The sequence below is a fragment of the Neophocaena asiaeorientalis genome, unplaced genomic scaffold (assembly GCF_003031525.2).
Source record: "Neophocaena asiaeorientalis asiaeorientalis breed wild unplaced genomic scaffold, Neophocaena_asiaeorientalis_V1.1 scaffold25, whole genome shotgun sequence".
In the NCBI taxonomy this organism is placed as follows: domain Eukaryota; kingdom Metazoa; phylum Chordata; class Mammalia; order Artiodactyla; family Phocoenidae; genus Neophocaena; species Neophocaena asiaeorientalis.
Genome location: NW_020172492.1, coordinates 371,288 through 386,388, shown reverse-complemented (window position 1 = coordinate 386,388; position 15,101 = coordinate 371,288). Strand labels below are relative to the sequence as shown.

The 15,101-nt window shown below is 35.8% G+C and overlaps 1 protein-coding gene across 3 annotated transcripts in view; it reads right to left on the bottom strand.

Annotated features, from left to right (window-relative positions):
* KCNT2 (potassium sodium-activated channel subfamily T member 2) overlaps positions 1–15,101 on the bottom strand; it is a 360,211-nt gene that overhangs the window by 101,071 nt on the left and 244,039 nt on the right. For 2 of the 3 annotated variants that reach the window (XM_024738205.1, XM_024738206.1), the window contains exons 15-16: positions 5,630–5,779; positions 3,811–4,040 (exon numbers count right to left, since the gene is read on the bottom strand). In XM_024738205.1, coding sequence (XP_024593973.1) covers positions 3,811–4,040; positions 5,630–5,779 — 380 coding nt within the window. The remainder of the gene's footprint in view (positions 1–3,810; positions 4,041–5,629; positions 5,780–15,101) is intronic. The other variant, XM_024738207.1, reaches the window with a different exon arrangement.

Sequence of the window (15,101 nt, the reverse complement as noted above, 5' to 3'; positions counted from 1 at the left end):
ATGGGCCTCTCACTGCTGTGGCCTCTCCTGTTGTGAAGCACAGGCTCCGGACGCGCAGACTCAGCGGCCATGGCTCACAGGCACAGCCACTCCGCGGCATGTGGGATCTTTCCGGACCGGGGCACGAACCCGTGTCCCCTGCATCAGCAGGCAGACTCTCAACCACTGCACCACCAGGGAAGCCCCTAATCTCTTGTTTGACATCTTCCTCTCAATGTCTAACAGGTATTTGAAATTCACTGTGTCCCAAACTGAACTCTGTATCTACCCTGGCTCCCACTAAACCTTTACTCCCCCACCCTCATTGATGGCCATTCCCTTTTTCCTGCTGCTTATATGAAAAACCTTGAGTTCTTTACACTTCTCTTTTTCTTACAGTTCACTTCCCATTCAGCAGCAAATCCTGGTTCCTCTACCTTCACAGTATACACAGAATTTTTTTTTCTTTTTTACCAATGCCACTTGAAAATACACTGGATCCTTGACCTAAAGCATCTATTCTCAACAGCAGCCAAAGTGATTGTGTTAAAACGGAGTTCAGCACAGGTGAGATCACGCTGTTCCTCTGCTTAGAACTTTATCATGACTCCCACTTCACTCAGAGTAGAAGCTACAACTCTTACATTGACTTAAAAAGCCCAACATGATCTGACCTCTTTTTACCTTTTCCCTCTCATCTCCTGTACTCTTACCATCAAATCATCATGTTTGAGTCACAAAGGCCTCTTTTATGTTTTTAAATTAATTTTTATTGGTGTATAGTTGTTTTACAATGTTGTGTTAGTTTCTGCTGTACAGCAAAGTGAATCAGCTGTATGTATACATATATCTCCTATTTTTTAGACTTCCTTCCCACTTAGGTCACCACAGAGCACTGAATAGAGTTCCCTGTGCTATACAGTAGGTTCTCATTAGTTATCTGTTTTATACATAGTATCAATAGTGTATATATGTCAATCCCAATCTCCCAATTCTTCCCACCCCCCCCTTCCCCCTTGGTATCCATACGTTTGTTCTCTATGTCTGTGTCTCTGTTTCTGCTTTGCAAATAAGATCATCTGCATCATTTTTCTAGATTCCACATGTATGCAATAATATACGATATCCATTTTTCTCTTTCTGACTTACTTCACTCTGTATGACACTCTCTAGGTCCATCCATGTCTCTACAAATGACCCAATTTTGTTCCATTTTATGGCTGAGTAATATTCCATTGTATACGAGGGCCTCTTTACTGTTCCTGGAGCACGTCAGTCAGGCTCCTACTCCTACTTTAGGGTCTTTGTACTGGCTATTATCCCTGAAGGAATGTTCTTCTTTCAGACAATCACAGGGATAATTCCCTCATTTTCTTCAAGTATTTTCTCAAATGTCACCTTTTCCATGAGGTCTACAATCCACTCAAAAATCCAGTTCTCCCAAAATTCATAGGCACTTTTACTAGCTCTGTTTTCTTCTCTCTTTTATCTTATTACTCATCAACTTCTAACATACTAAATAATTTACTTTTTTTTATATGTGTTATTTATTGCAAGTCTTCCCCATGATAGAATGTTAGCTCTGGGAGCTAGGGATCTTTGTCTGCTTGTTCTCTAATCACAAATACTTATAAGTGTTCCTGGCACACACCAGGTACTCAATAAGTAATTCTTGAATATGTGGAAGAAATGAATAGAACTGCTATGGAAGAGAAATAATCATGTTATATCAATGACAATGAGATTTACTTAACAAAGTCCAAGCAGGGCCAGGAAATATGCCTCAGAGGGGGTGATATTGGGACTGAGATGCAAAGGATTAGAAGTAGTTACACCGGCAAAGTTAGGGGCTGAGGAGTAGATCCCGTCCGAGGAAACAAAGCATTAAGGTCCACTGGTGAAAAACCATTAGGGAAGATTGAAATGAATTAATATGATTGGGGCTTAGGAGAGCAATTGAAGAGATGATGAAAAACCATTAGTGAAGACTGAAAGAAATTTAGTATGATTGGGACTTAGGAAAGCAATTGAAGGGATGGTAAAATGTGGGACTAAAAATATAAGAAAGAATCATTAAAAAAAAAAAACTTTAAGTAAAGTGACTGTGTAATTTATCTTCTAAATTAAGATATTCCTGAGAGTCAAAGTAGAGTTCTGTTAATAATGACACCAGGACAATGTATATAAACTGGTACTGCCCTGGGAAAACTGGGATTGCCTCATGTAAAAAAGAGGTTTTGATCATCCAATTATAAGCCATGTTATAAAATTTAGACTTTTTTTCCAATGGCTCATAGGAAGCAATTAAAAAGATTAATGCAGGAGAATGACTATAACATTATGTAAACATTATTACTCTGGTTGCAAGGTGGAGGAGAGTGCAGGGCAGCAAGGCCGGAGGCGTGCAGAAAAGATTGGGGGGACGATGCTGCAGTGGAGAGAAAGGATGAGGGAGGTTCAGACTGACCACACTGATAGCACTGAGAGTGGACACAGAAATGAATGACATTAGGGGCTACTTAATGATCAGATTTAGTAGAATTCAGTGAATTATGAAGTATAAGAGGAGAGGAATCGTAAAAGTCAGACTTGTGGCATTACCAATCAGAGGATGATGATGTCCCATTTGTTTTTAGCAAAAAAAAAAAAAGGAGGTGGAAATGGTTTTGCATGAGGGGGGAAAGATTAGTTCAATTTGAATATGCCGCGTCGGTTTTTCCTGTAGGCACTCAGATAGAAATAACCCACGGACAGTTGAATATATTGTTGTGAAGAGAGGTTTAAGGTAATGATTTAGGTAAGGGAAACATCAATTTATGGAGGACAGTTGAATCTCTGAGATCAGATGTGACTATTTAGGGAAAATGAATGTACAGGATGCAGAGGGAAAGCACTAGAGCGTTTTAAGAACCGTCACACACTGCGAAGATGTCCAATGGATTTAGTGACAAAGAGGAGAGTGGTGGCCTTGCCAGAGTAGTTTCAGTAATATAATGCTTGCAGATTTCAGACTAAACTGGTAGAGACGTGAGGGAACGATAAGATTTCAAGCTGTCAACCGCAGACAGCTCTTTAGAGGAATTTATCTGTGAAAATGATGTTGTAACATGAGGTCCAGAAGTGTGTGTTTGTGTGTGTGTGTGTGTGTGTGTGTGTGTGTGTGTGTGTAGAGAGGTGAAGTCAGAGAGAGAGACAGAGGGAGATAGGAGAGAATGAACCAGGGATTTTGAAAAAAAAAAAAAATTTAGGTAATGAGGATGAATAAAAGACTGAAGTCCCTAAGGGGGAAATGGAGAAGGGTCCATGGCATAAGTGAAGGCACATTTATACTAAGATATTAGAAGTTAAAAGAAGAAACACAGTTTCCTTGTGATAGAAACGAAATGCTTATAGGTGTGTAGGTGGTTTGGTGGCAAAATTTAAAGGAAATTCTTATTTGTCTGAATCTTTTTTTTTTTTAATTTCTGTGTCACAGAAGCCAAGTTCAATGATGAGAATTAGATGGATAGGAGAGTTTTGAGAAAAATGGAGAGTATTTGAAAGACCCACTACTGATAACTGAATAGGGAACTGACAAAGAAACATAGAAGTGTCAGGTGCTTATATACTAATCAGATATATGAAATCATCGTTAGAAGTATGGAATTAGCTTAATTCCTTATCAAGTTAACAGATTAGAAATTTTGTTCTGTATACTTAGCTACACCAAGTTTGTAATACACACAAGTATGTTTTAAATTTGGCTTTGGAATTTTAAGAAAAATTAAAGTATATTTATTATTCATTTCAAAGAAAGAGACTAATGATATTTCCAAATGTATTTATACTTACCCATGCTGGCAATTATGCTATGTACAGGTAATCTAGATGGTCCATGATAAAATGACCTTGATACATTGCTTTTTTTCTGATGGTCGTGGTTTTTAAATGCTGAATTCTCTTCTTTGGTAATATTAATATAGAAACATATATCTGTAGCACTCATAATGTATCGAGGACCTGGATTCAGCAAAATGTTTTTATTATCCTCCCTCCTAATACCAATCAAGCAGACACCAAACCTTAATTTAAAAAAAAAAATAAAAGAGTTTAAGGGTTAAATTCAGCAATTAGTTGTTTTTTTTTAAAGTTCACATATGTAAGAAAATAATTAAACTATTATAAGGCAGAGAAAAATTAATACCTCAAATAAGAACATTTGAAAGCTTGAAAAGATCCTAAAAGTTCAAGGCTCTTGTTTTTAAAGGAAAAAAAAAAAAGCAACTATGTCCTTAGTGTGTTGTGAAATCAATTTAGTTAATTAAGACTATATATGTTTTTTAATAAAAAAGAATGGAATAAAAGATAATAGAAATATCAGAGTACATATCATTTAGTAAGGGTAAGAGTTTTATTGTAAATTTTGTGTGTGTGTACTGGGTCTTACCATAAAATGACCTTAATTTGGTCAAAAAAGATAAAACAGTATTTCTTACTTTGGTCAAAAAAGTTTGACAGCCATTGGCTTAGGGGAAAGGAAGAAACTTACTCAAGGTCACAAGAGAAAGAATTAGGGTCCCTAAATTTATTTTTGTTCTGTCTTGAATTTTAGAAAAAAATTTAGAAAAAAATTAAATAGCATTGAATAGGTACACAACTTAATTAGGAGAAATAATAACCACTAAATGTAACAGGTGTTGCTTAAAATTTCTTATATACTTTTTCAGGTTATGTTCCAAACACAAAACCTTCTGAATATTTTTATCTCAATATGTCTTATAGTGTTACAAATAAATCAAACTTAAAAATATTTTTTAGGGCTTCCCTGGTGGCGCAGTGGTTGAGAGTCTGCCTGCCGATGCAGGGGACGCGGGTTCGTGCCCCGGTCTGGGAAGATCCCATATGCCGCGGAGCGGCTGGGCCCGTGAGCCATGGCCGCTGAGCCTGCGCGTCCGGAGCCTGTGCTCCGCAACGGGAGAGGCCGCAACAGGGAGAGGCCCGCGTACCGAAAAAAAAAAAAAAAAAATTTTTAAATATAAAAAAAGTATATAAACAGAATCCTGTTGGGAATTAAGGTAGAATACTTTAGATATTAGATTACTGGAATATACTAGATTATTACAGATCTTAAAAATGTTATATTAGTATTTTATAATACTAATAAGATATTATTTTCATGTTAGACATACTTTTTATTTCTTAAGTAAAGAATTTCTCTCAAAAAGAACAAAAATAATAATGTTCTATGTTTGAATTGGAAGGTACTATCATTTATTTTTTAACTTATTTTTCTGGACAAAGCAAGTTTTAAAAAAATGTCTAGCTTTTATAAATGTTATTTTTACTTTGTTTAAATTTTTAATCACCACTTTAAAATTTAGATTTATAAAGGAGATTCATTTTCATGTGAATTTTTACAGGATTAAAATATTTTTAAAGATAAATTAAAAGACACTAAAGTCAATATTCTTACTAAGTTATATGATACACCCAAGAATCTTAACTCGTAGAGACCATACCAAAGGCCAGAATTCAAATGTCTCAATAATTATGTCAAAAATTCAAGAATAATTGCAACTTATGAGCACCAATATGGGTTATATTATGGAAAACTGTGTTTAAAGGTAGGACTGATTAATATTTTAATTCCACTCTGGAAGTAGAAACATACTTTTTGTGTGCATGGAAAGAAGCATAGGTGAAGCTCTTTCCTTCATATTCAGCAAAAAATGTACTTTCTTCCAAAACGATGTGGTACACTTCATTCCCAGAGCATCTGCCGTACATCTTCTGCCATTGTTCTGGCGATTGCTGGCCTTCTCTGCAACAAAAGCATACACACATACACACAGAGAGAGACAAACAGGGAATGTGGTTCAAAAAACGGTCCTTGTCATACATAATCTGGAGTTTTCCAACTGTAAGAATGGACAAGCACAGTTCAAAGAAGTTATCTGTGTGGTGCTCAAAATGATGACATGATTTACAAAGAGTTGCTATAAAAATTTCAAAACTAACACAACATAGAAGCTTGAGAGATGGCAAATTTTTAAAAAGTAGAAGGTTTTCACAATCCAGTTAATAAAAGCATTTATTGTGATCATGAACCAGTGAGCTATAGCATCTGATTTTTAGTCTTTGTTTATGTATATCATGTCATGCACGACCTATATATAATACTTGCCTTATAGTCTCAATAATACAGCCCACTTCATCCCCTTTATGATACCTGCTTGGCTCCTGTATGTAACTGACTTTGCTTTGTTTTTAAAATTATGAATACATACATCTCAAATTATCAGTTTGATTTTATAGGAAACATACTCTTAATTTCTGTCCATATCATAGCAATGGATTTCTTCCAATTGTGTACCAGTTAAGAAAAGATACTTTTTTGTGATAAAAGTAAGGATCTCCAAAAGAGATTGCCAGAAGTATTTTTTAAAAGAAGATAAGTTTATCACAGAAAGTACAGTTTCTTTTTTATTCTAGAATATTCTGCTCAGTGAGTTTGGAAATTTATTAAAAACTCAACTTATGACAAAATTTATTGTGAATATACAATAATGATTTTTCCCATTTTATACAATAAATTCCATTTACTTTTGGTGAATAAAGTTTATGAACTCTGTAAGTACAACAAATGCACCTCCTAGAAGAAAAGAGATGAATTTATAAAAATCAAAATATTTCATCATAACCTCTGTAGCTTCTGGATGGATTAAAGCAGACAAGTCATACTTATCATATTTTAAACTCTGAGTTTTGTCTGAAAACATTATAAAACACTTATAAACATTTTCAAAGTGTCAATAAATTTTAAAAAAAACCATATATTTTCCATGTATGTTTCACTTGCACTTCATCCCTTCTTAAGGATGTTTAAGGGTTAAGAGTCTGAGCCTTGGAGTCTGACTGCCTGATGTGAACCCTAACTCTGCAATCTTGGGTGAGTTATTTAACTTCTCTGTGATACTTTACTTCTGTAAAAAACATTATCAGTCTCACTGGGTTGGAGAAAATGCAGTGAATCAAGTAAATCATTTAGCAGATGTTGAGAACACAGTACTCTTCAGTAAATGTTCGCATCCATTATTACTTTGCTGTTCTATCTTCCTCATTGCTGAATTCGGGAGCCACTTTCAACATTCCTAGTCACAATATGAACAGTATTGCTCTTAAAATCTTCACCCTTTCTTCTGTAATGTTAACATATTTTTGAAACTTGGAAAATAAAACAAAACACATTTGACTATTGACTATATATGGCTACACCTAACTACTACTTCCTAAGAATGATTGTTCTTGGTGGAGAAAACTCTTCCTTTGGCCAACAGAAATAAAACTATTTTTGGTATGTAACATATTGCTACTTGGCAAGATAGTACTTGGCAGAGATAGAATTCGTTTAAAGGGCTGAAAATGTAAGAGAAGGTGCCAGTAATTCATCAGGGTTTGTTTGTCATCCAAAAGGCCTCATGGGGTCAAATAATTGTCACATAAGGGCACTAAAAGCTATTCAAGAGAATCACAAATCTAATTCCAGCAGCTGAAATGGAAATACAATATGGTAACTTGGAAGGAAACAGAGAAGGACGGGGTCAGACAAGGACAGCTCTGATGAATTTCCTTAAATCACTTGCTGGCTCCAAGCTATTTTATACTGGCACCTTTTTACCAAACATCTTTAATGAATCTCTAAATTCAGCTAATTGTAAATATATAATTCTTTTTTCTTTCACTTCATGTTAATTACTTGAGAAATGTTGGAAATGAGCAACTCCATCTACTACTAATGGGTATGTCCAAGTCTCACTTATTAATTCCTACATGAAATATTTATTGAGCACTTGGGATGCGGCAAGAAAAGTTCTAGATTTCTAGGCGATGACAGTTGACAAAAAGGGCAGACATACTTTCTTTCTTGAATCCTTTAGTGGAGGAAAACTGACAATACAGCAAATTATGTGTTGGAAGTGATAAGTGGTGGGGGGAAAAATAAAGCAGAGAGGGAAATCGTTTTCAGGGGTGGATTGGAGTATAAATAGTATGACTGAGGAAGACCTCGCTGAGAGAATGACATTTAAGTAAAAATCTTGAAATGGATGAGAGAGGTAGTCACAGGGGAGAAGAATGTTTCTGGCAGAAGCAGCAGCAAGTGCTTCCCTGAGGCAGGGGGATGCCTGGTATGGCTGAGGAGAAGCAAGGAAGCCAGTTTGGCTGAGGTTGAAGAAGGAGGAGAAAATGAGGCCAGAGAAGTAACCGGCAGGGAGACAGGTCATGAAGGGATTTCTAAAATCTTACTACTTTGACCTTTGTAGGGAAAATTTGCAAAAGATTCTGACTTATACTTCGCAAAAATCCCTCTGGTCATTGTCCTGAGAATAGACTGAAGCAGCAGCAATGAGCAGTGAGGAGTTTATTGCAATGATTTAGCAAGAAGATGATGGCTTGGACCAGGTGAGATCCTGGGTGTGTTCTGCAAGTGGACCTGAAAGTATTTGCTGATGGAAGAGAAAAATAAAAATAAACACCTTAAGTGCCCATGGCCATCAGAAATATGAAAATTAAATGAATAAATATCCATACAGATAAAAGTGAAAATGTAAGTACTAATACTTATAAAGCACCATGGGGAAATCTCAAATACAAAATGTTAAAAGGATTAAGTAGCTCTAGGTGGCTCATTTAGTTAACTAGGTCCTAGGGAAGAAGACACACAAATCAGAGATAGTATATGTGGGCTTCACAAACATGTGGAATGTTTATTTTTTCTAAATTTGGAATGCTAGGTTCATGGATGCTCATAATAATATTCTTATACCTTTGAATATCTGAAATATTTTCTAACAAATAAAAAATAAAATGCATCACCAAAGTGAAAACACAAACCAGGGCTAGTAGTAAGGATTTTAAGCTTTTTGTTGTTATATTTTTCACTGCTACCTTTCAAGGCAGCATTACAGGCTACACTATACAAGGCCTCCCTGCTTACCAATATTTTGAGACTAACATTTTATTTAGGCAGAAAGTAATATTTTCCCCTCTTACTATGAGGAATGTATCAACAATTTTTTTCCAGAAAGCTACCCAGTTATTCAATTTATTGAATAGTCCATCTTTTCACACGCTGGTTTAAAATAACTCCCCTATCAAACACCAAATTCCTGTTACCTATGGGCCTCGATCTCAACTTTCTAGTCGGTCAAATTGATTTGCCTCTACCCATTACCTAACACTACCTATGTCGACTATTGTAGCTATAAAATTGTTTCAAAATATATCAGGATAATCCCTCTCGTTATTATTCTCCTTCAAAAATTTTCTTGCTATTCTTGTCTCTTCATTTTTCCATACGAACTTAAAATCAGCTGGTTTACTTCAAAAAGAATACCTTTGATATGATTATTGGGATGATTAATAAATTTGGGTGAAATTGACAGCCTTGTGATATTGACAATCTTCATTTGTATGTTTATTACTTGTCTATTTCTTCCACCATCTCTCACTCATCCTGCAGCAGAATGTAAGCACCAGAACTTCTCAGTCCATTGTCTATCCTGATCTCTGTGGGATCTCCAGTAAATAGAACATCTTCTAGAGTACAGTGAATGTTCAAAAAATGTTTGTTTAATGACAGCATTTAATTCTTCTGACAATCTGTGAGATGCATGCTAGTATTATGCCCATCACACAGATAAAGAAACTGAGGCTCAATGGTTTCAAGTCTTTGGTCTTGCCAGCATGGACAGACCAAAGAATTCAACCCAGGCAGTCTGGCTACAAACACTGCCCCTTACTCCGAAGCTTCAGTTCTGAGTAACTCCAATATTTAGCGTGAATGTGTAGCTGTTCTATTTCTTTTCTTCAGGATACTAGAATGTGAGAGCCAAATTTTCCTTTTACCCTTATTAATAATACAAGGCATTTTATAGCCTGTAGATTTGTAAAAAACAAAAACAAAATAAAAAACTTCTGATTTGTCTTCAACTTACCATTCTACCTGAATTTTCTTTTGTCTTTTCCCACTTTATGTATCTGGGGAGACTTAATTCAAGATTATTTTTGAATGAGAGGAAATGTATCATATAAATAAATAATATATTTCCAAATATTTTATACAAGAGAATTCTTTAATTCTACCACTTAAGTAGCTCTTAAGTAGCACTTACCTATTTCTCCACCATCCACTCTTACACTCCTAAAAACTGTGCTAACCCATCTCCTAGCTTCCTTGCTTCCTGTGTTGATTGGTGCTGCATTAGGAGTGAATTTCAAAACCTCAAATCACTTCAAGTCACTCTCCTGCTGAAAATAGTTAAAGGGCCTCCTCCTTCCATTTGAAAAAGGTGAACTTTCTTACCATCATTACAAAGCCCTCCTGACCTATGCCATGCCTGTCTTCCAAATTTCAAATATCATTCCTGTGTCGTTTCTCTTGAGCTCTCCAGCCATGAGCAGTCTTTAATTTCCCCTGAAGAAGAAACTCTCTTATCTTGGTCTTCTCACAATGCTGTTCTTTCTTCCTCCTATGCCTTCCTTGTTCCTGGACCCACAGCTCAGGCATTACTCTCTCAGCTATGCAGTGGTATACTTCCTTCATGATATTATAACACTAAATTGTATTAACTAATCCTTAATGTCTTGCTTCCCTGTGAAATAGGCCCCATGAGGAAAGGGATCATGTCCTGTTTACCACTGTATCTCTGAGACAAGACATCTGTTCTGACACAGAGTAACTGCTTAATAAATGTTTTGTTAAGTGAACAAAGAATAACCTAACAATGTTCTTCATGCTCAGTTACTAAATGTTCTGCTTTTCTAATCATATAATTCCTTTCTCCTTCACCAGAATCATGTTTTAGGCCTCACCAATTACTTTCCCCATGATAAATTTGCTGTTAGAATGCGAGGAGGACCTTCACTGAGTTTCATAATCATAAATGGATATGAAATGAACTTAACCTCAGCAGCAGTAAACAACACGAAAGATATTAAGCCTAAAAAAGCAAAGAATGGAAAGCTCCGTGAAAAGCCATTTTAAAAAGACTTACCATGTGTTTACACTAATCAAATGAACATTTAGGGAAAATAGTTGGCTTGTGCATTTAATTCCTGTTAACCTCGAAGTAAACCCCAACCTGTAAAGTAGGATAGCCCATAGTCTATTTCATACACTTTCGAGGCTGCTCTACCATATTGACTGGTAATTAAATAGTAATAAATTCTTCCTAGACAGGTTTAGGTACACCTTTATTTTCAAAATAATGGCAGCTCCAGCTGTTTGTAAAGGTGTTAGTAGAAAAAGAAAGAAGGAAGAAGAGGAATATGAAAAGAAAATATTCTACTAAGAAAGTAAAGGAAGTACAGAACGAACGTGTATGCTCAGTACTTGAATCTCTTTAGATCTCTATTTGCCCTGAATAAAGGGTAATGCTGTGAAATCCATGCATCCAATACCATAGTCATGAGAGCCTTAGAATAATGTCAGTGGGAAGCTTAGAAGGAAAAGAAGCTTGTGCCTGCTCTTGTCTGCATTTTAAACCCTTAACAAAGGTCTTAGTGAGAAAAATATTTGGGAAAAAAAAAAAAGGAAAGTGTAAGGACAGGTGATAGAGAATTGTTTATGAGAAAACAAACAAACAAACAAATGTCCGGTGAAGTAAATTACAACTTCCATGTTAAAATCTTCACGACCTTGTAGCCTTCAGCCATGCTCTGTCAAATCTCCATCCCTGTCCTATAATAATAATGTCTTGGGCAGATTCCACTTCTTTCAAATCATGTTCAGTTATTAAAAAACCCAATCCCATCTGATTTGAAACTCCAATCTTCCCAGGTCAGGCTAATTCTCCCTGGAATGCTGATGCTTAGAAGTGACTCTAACTGGTCAGCAATGGCCTCTGTGAAGGTGTCTTGTAGAGACATGTGAACATACTTTGTGGGGTATGAGGGGTGGGCCTCTGGGCACCATCAATGGGAAGCAAGAAACTGTCTTTCACTCTATCTCACCTACTTCCCAGCAACACATCCCATCCACCCTATGGCTGCTTGGGTTTCCTCACCTTGTAGGCAGAACCCTTAGATGGGGTACCACAGAGAGAGAGTGCAAATCTTTTTAAGCCATCAGCTGTGCTGCTGGAAACCCAAGCACGGGAGGGAAGGTTCTGCCATCTCTCTTTCTCAAATTCTTTTTTCTTCAAGTTCAAATAATCACAGAAAACTACATACGCAGATGTCCAACTAGGGAACGAATTGCTAGTTCCCACTTCCTGCAGATACTCCACGAGTATTAGGTCATTTTTTGGACTTCACTTCATGAGGCTGGGGGTAGGTGCAAAAACACTGTGCTGCACTACTGTTCCCTCTCTGATCTTCTCTTTCTACAGAAAGGTGGGGAGATTAGAAAATGGGATTCTTGACTCTTTTTCCTCCTTGGTTTTAGGTTATGGTCACCAATCCTGGGACAACATGAAAAGTCCCTCTCATGACCATAAAAGGCCAAACAGTGGGCAGTGACCCAATTCCTGGAAATCTCTGCCCCTTCCCCAAAATAGTTGTAATAATTCTCCCACTAATGAGCCTATGAAATTAGCCAGCCCATAAAGAACCAACCACCCCATATTTCAGGGCCTCTTTCACTCTCTGAGATGGACCACATTCTGTCTATGGAATTCTGTCTCTAAATAAACCCGCTTTCACTTTAAAAATAAATAAATAAATAAAAATAAAATAAAAATTTAAGAAAAGGTATGTTCGTTCTATCCTGTTTATTGTTCCCAAGTTAGAAATATCATTTGCTCCAGTTAACTTTATAATAGTGCATAAATTAAATTTGACAACTGATTTTATTTTTCTTTCAAATGCAAGTTGCACATCCCTTGTTAACCCACGATTACACTTTCAAGGCAAACGGGTTTTTATTGCCGGAGAGCAAATTAACTCCCATACAGTCTCCTGTGCTTCAACACGACCAACCAGTTGGAACAGGACTGTCAGCTAATAAGTGCTTGGGTCTGCAATTTGCAGAAACGTGCTTCATACAGGCCTCTGAATGTAGTAAAAGAATCTGACATGGTTTTTAAAAAAAAAAAAAAAAAATTCCCCCACATCAAATTTTCCCAAAAGGAGAAAGTAAGAATCTAACTGGAATTTCCTGTTCCAGATACAATACCTCGAAGTCTTATTATACTGCAGTCTCTGTTCCTTTTTCAGGAATGTACTGAATGACCCTGCTCAGTAATGTGGTTTGCATTTTTTTAAAAACAGCATACAACCTTATTTGATGGACAATACCCTATTTTTATGAAGATGTATGTTTTTGTAAAACTCAAACTAATAACTTTTAGAAGGTAAAATTTGAATTTTACTTTCATATCTTCTTTGTGTATTTAAAGATGCCACCAAACTAAAGGTAAACTCAAGAAGTGTAGGCAGGCATTACTGCCTTCAAGATTGTACAATGAAATTATTAGTGCAAATCCATCTCTTCTACAATATTATATCTGTCATTTTAAACACCTCTGCATCGTAATTATTGGATTTAGTTTTGCTAGTACATTTTGTTCTCTTCAATCCTAAATAAGGCATTTAAATATACAAAAAATGGTTAGTTTCAGATTCACCAAAATTGACACAGATTGCCAAATTAGTTGCTTTTATATACTTATTTTTATTACCAAACTAAGTTATTTTCACATCAATGGGAATAAAGAACATATTGTCACAAGGTATCTTCGGTATAAAATCCATTCTTCAAAATGTAATAAAAGGCTTTACATATAACTGGAGGAAATCTTTGCCTTAGGAAAAGATGTCATTTAAATTTATACTTGCAGAGTTACATAAGATAAAATTTCCTTATGATGTTTTATTTTAAACATAAGAAAATCTATTACCTCATTATACTAGATTGAAAGTAGATGTAAAAAGTCTAAAACAAGTGACCCAAAGGTTTTAATATAACTGAAATTAATGTATTTTATTTAATTCCATACTCTAGTAGTTCACCAATTTAATGTCAGCTTGGTTCCAGATAATTGTTTATATTCTTTACAGGAGCCTCTCTGAAAACATACATGAATTACATTAATTCACAATTGTCCCAAGCTTTTACTTTATTTAAAAATTAAAATATTTAAATGGTATTCCAATTCCCTTTACTATTAATGTCAGGAATCTACAGTGAACACTGCAAAAGAAATGATTTTGACAAATTGTAGCCTGTGTCATTGAAAACATAATTGTAACTTATGGAATGGAAAGGGCATATTAGAGTAGACGGAAACTTCCACTACAGGTGAGGCTACAAAAGAGAGAGCTAACACAGAACTTTGGATGAACATTTATTCCTGCTGGTCTGGGGATCGATCTGACACACAAATTGTGTGTCTTACCTAGAAAGAAAAGTAGTCAAGTAGACTACTTTTCAAGTAGTCTAGTCAAGTCTAGTAGTCTAGTAGTCTAGTCAAGTCAAGTAGAAAGAAAAGTAGTCAAGAACTCCAAGTAGAGGAGGTAATAAAACTCAAGATTAAGTAATAAAACTCAAGATTTTTTTCCCCCCAGCTTTTTATGGTATCAGACATCAAAATAAAAACCTGAGTCCTAACATTAAAACCATGTAGAGGATGATAATCAATTTTCAGCCACTAGATGGAACCAGAAAGCTGTTTGCCAGTCTCAGGATAAGAAAAATTGCTGTGAAACTGAGGAGAGGAGAGAAATGCTATACAACTTTCAAGCATTCTTAATAGTGAACATAAACAGTGAACACCCTTTTGAAAGAGATTTCAAAGAGAAATGAAATAAAGCTCCACCGTTAAATTTGAAAGGCTGATTGCACATGAAAGTGGCCCAAACTCACTACCCTTAAAGTTTGTTCTTCAAAAATTCTAGTGCGGTTTTCTGAAGTGCTCACTTAACTCAAGAAGCCACCTAATTATCACACACACAAATCCTAAAATTCTGTGAAGACTTTTCACCTGCTTCTTAAACTGTCAGGTGAAAAATAAATGCATCTCTCATAATGACAATGAATTCTCAGCTCTTTAATTCCATTATTAAATAAGTCGTATCCCACTGATTTTAAACTGTTCTCCTTTAGCATTAATAAAAATCCATAGCGAAGGGGTACCTTCCCCCTC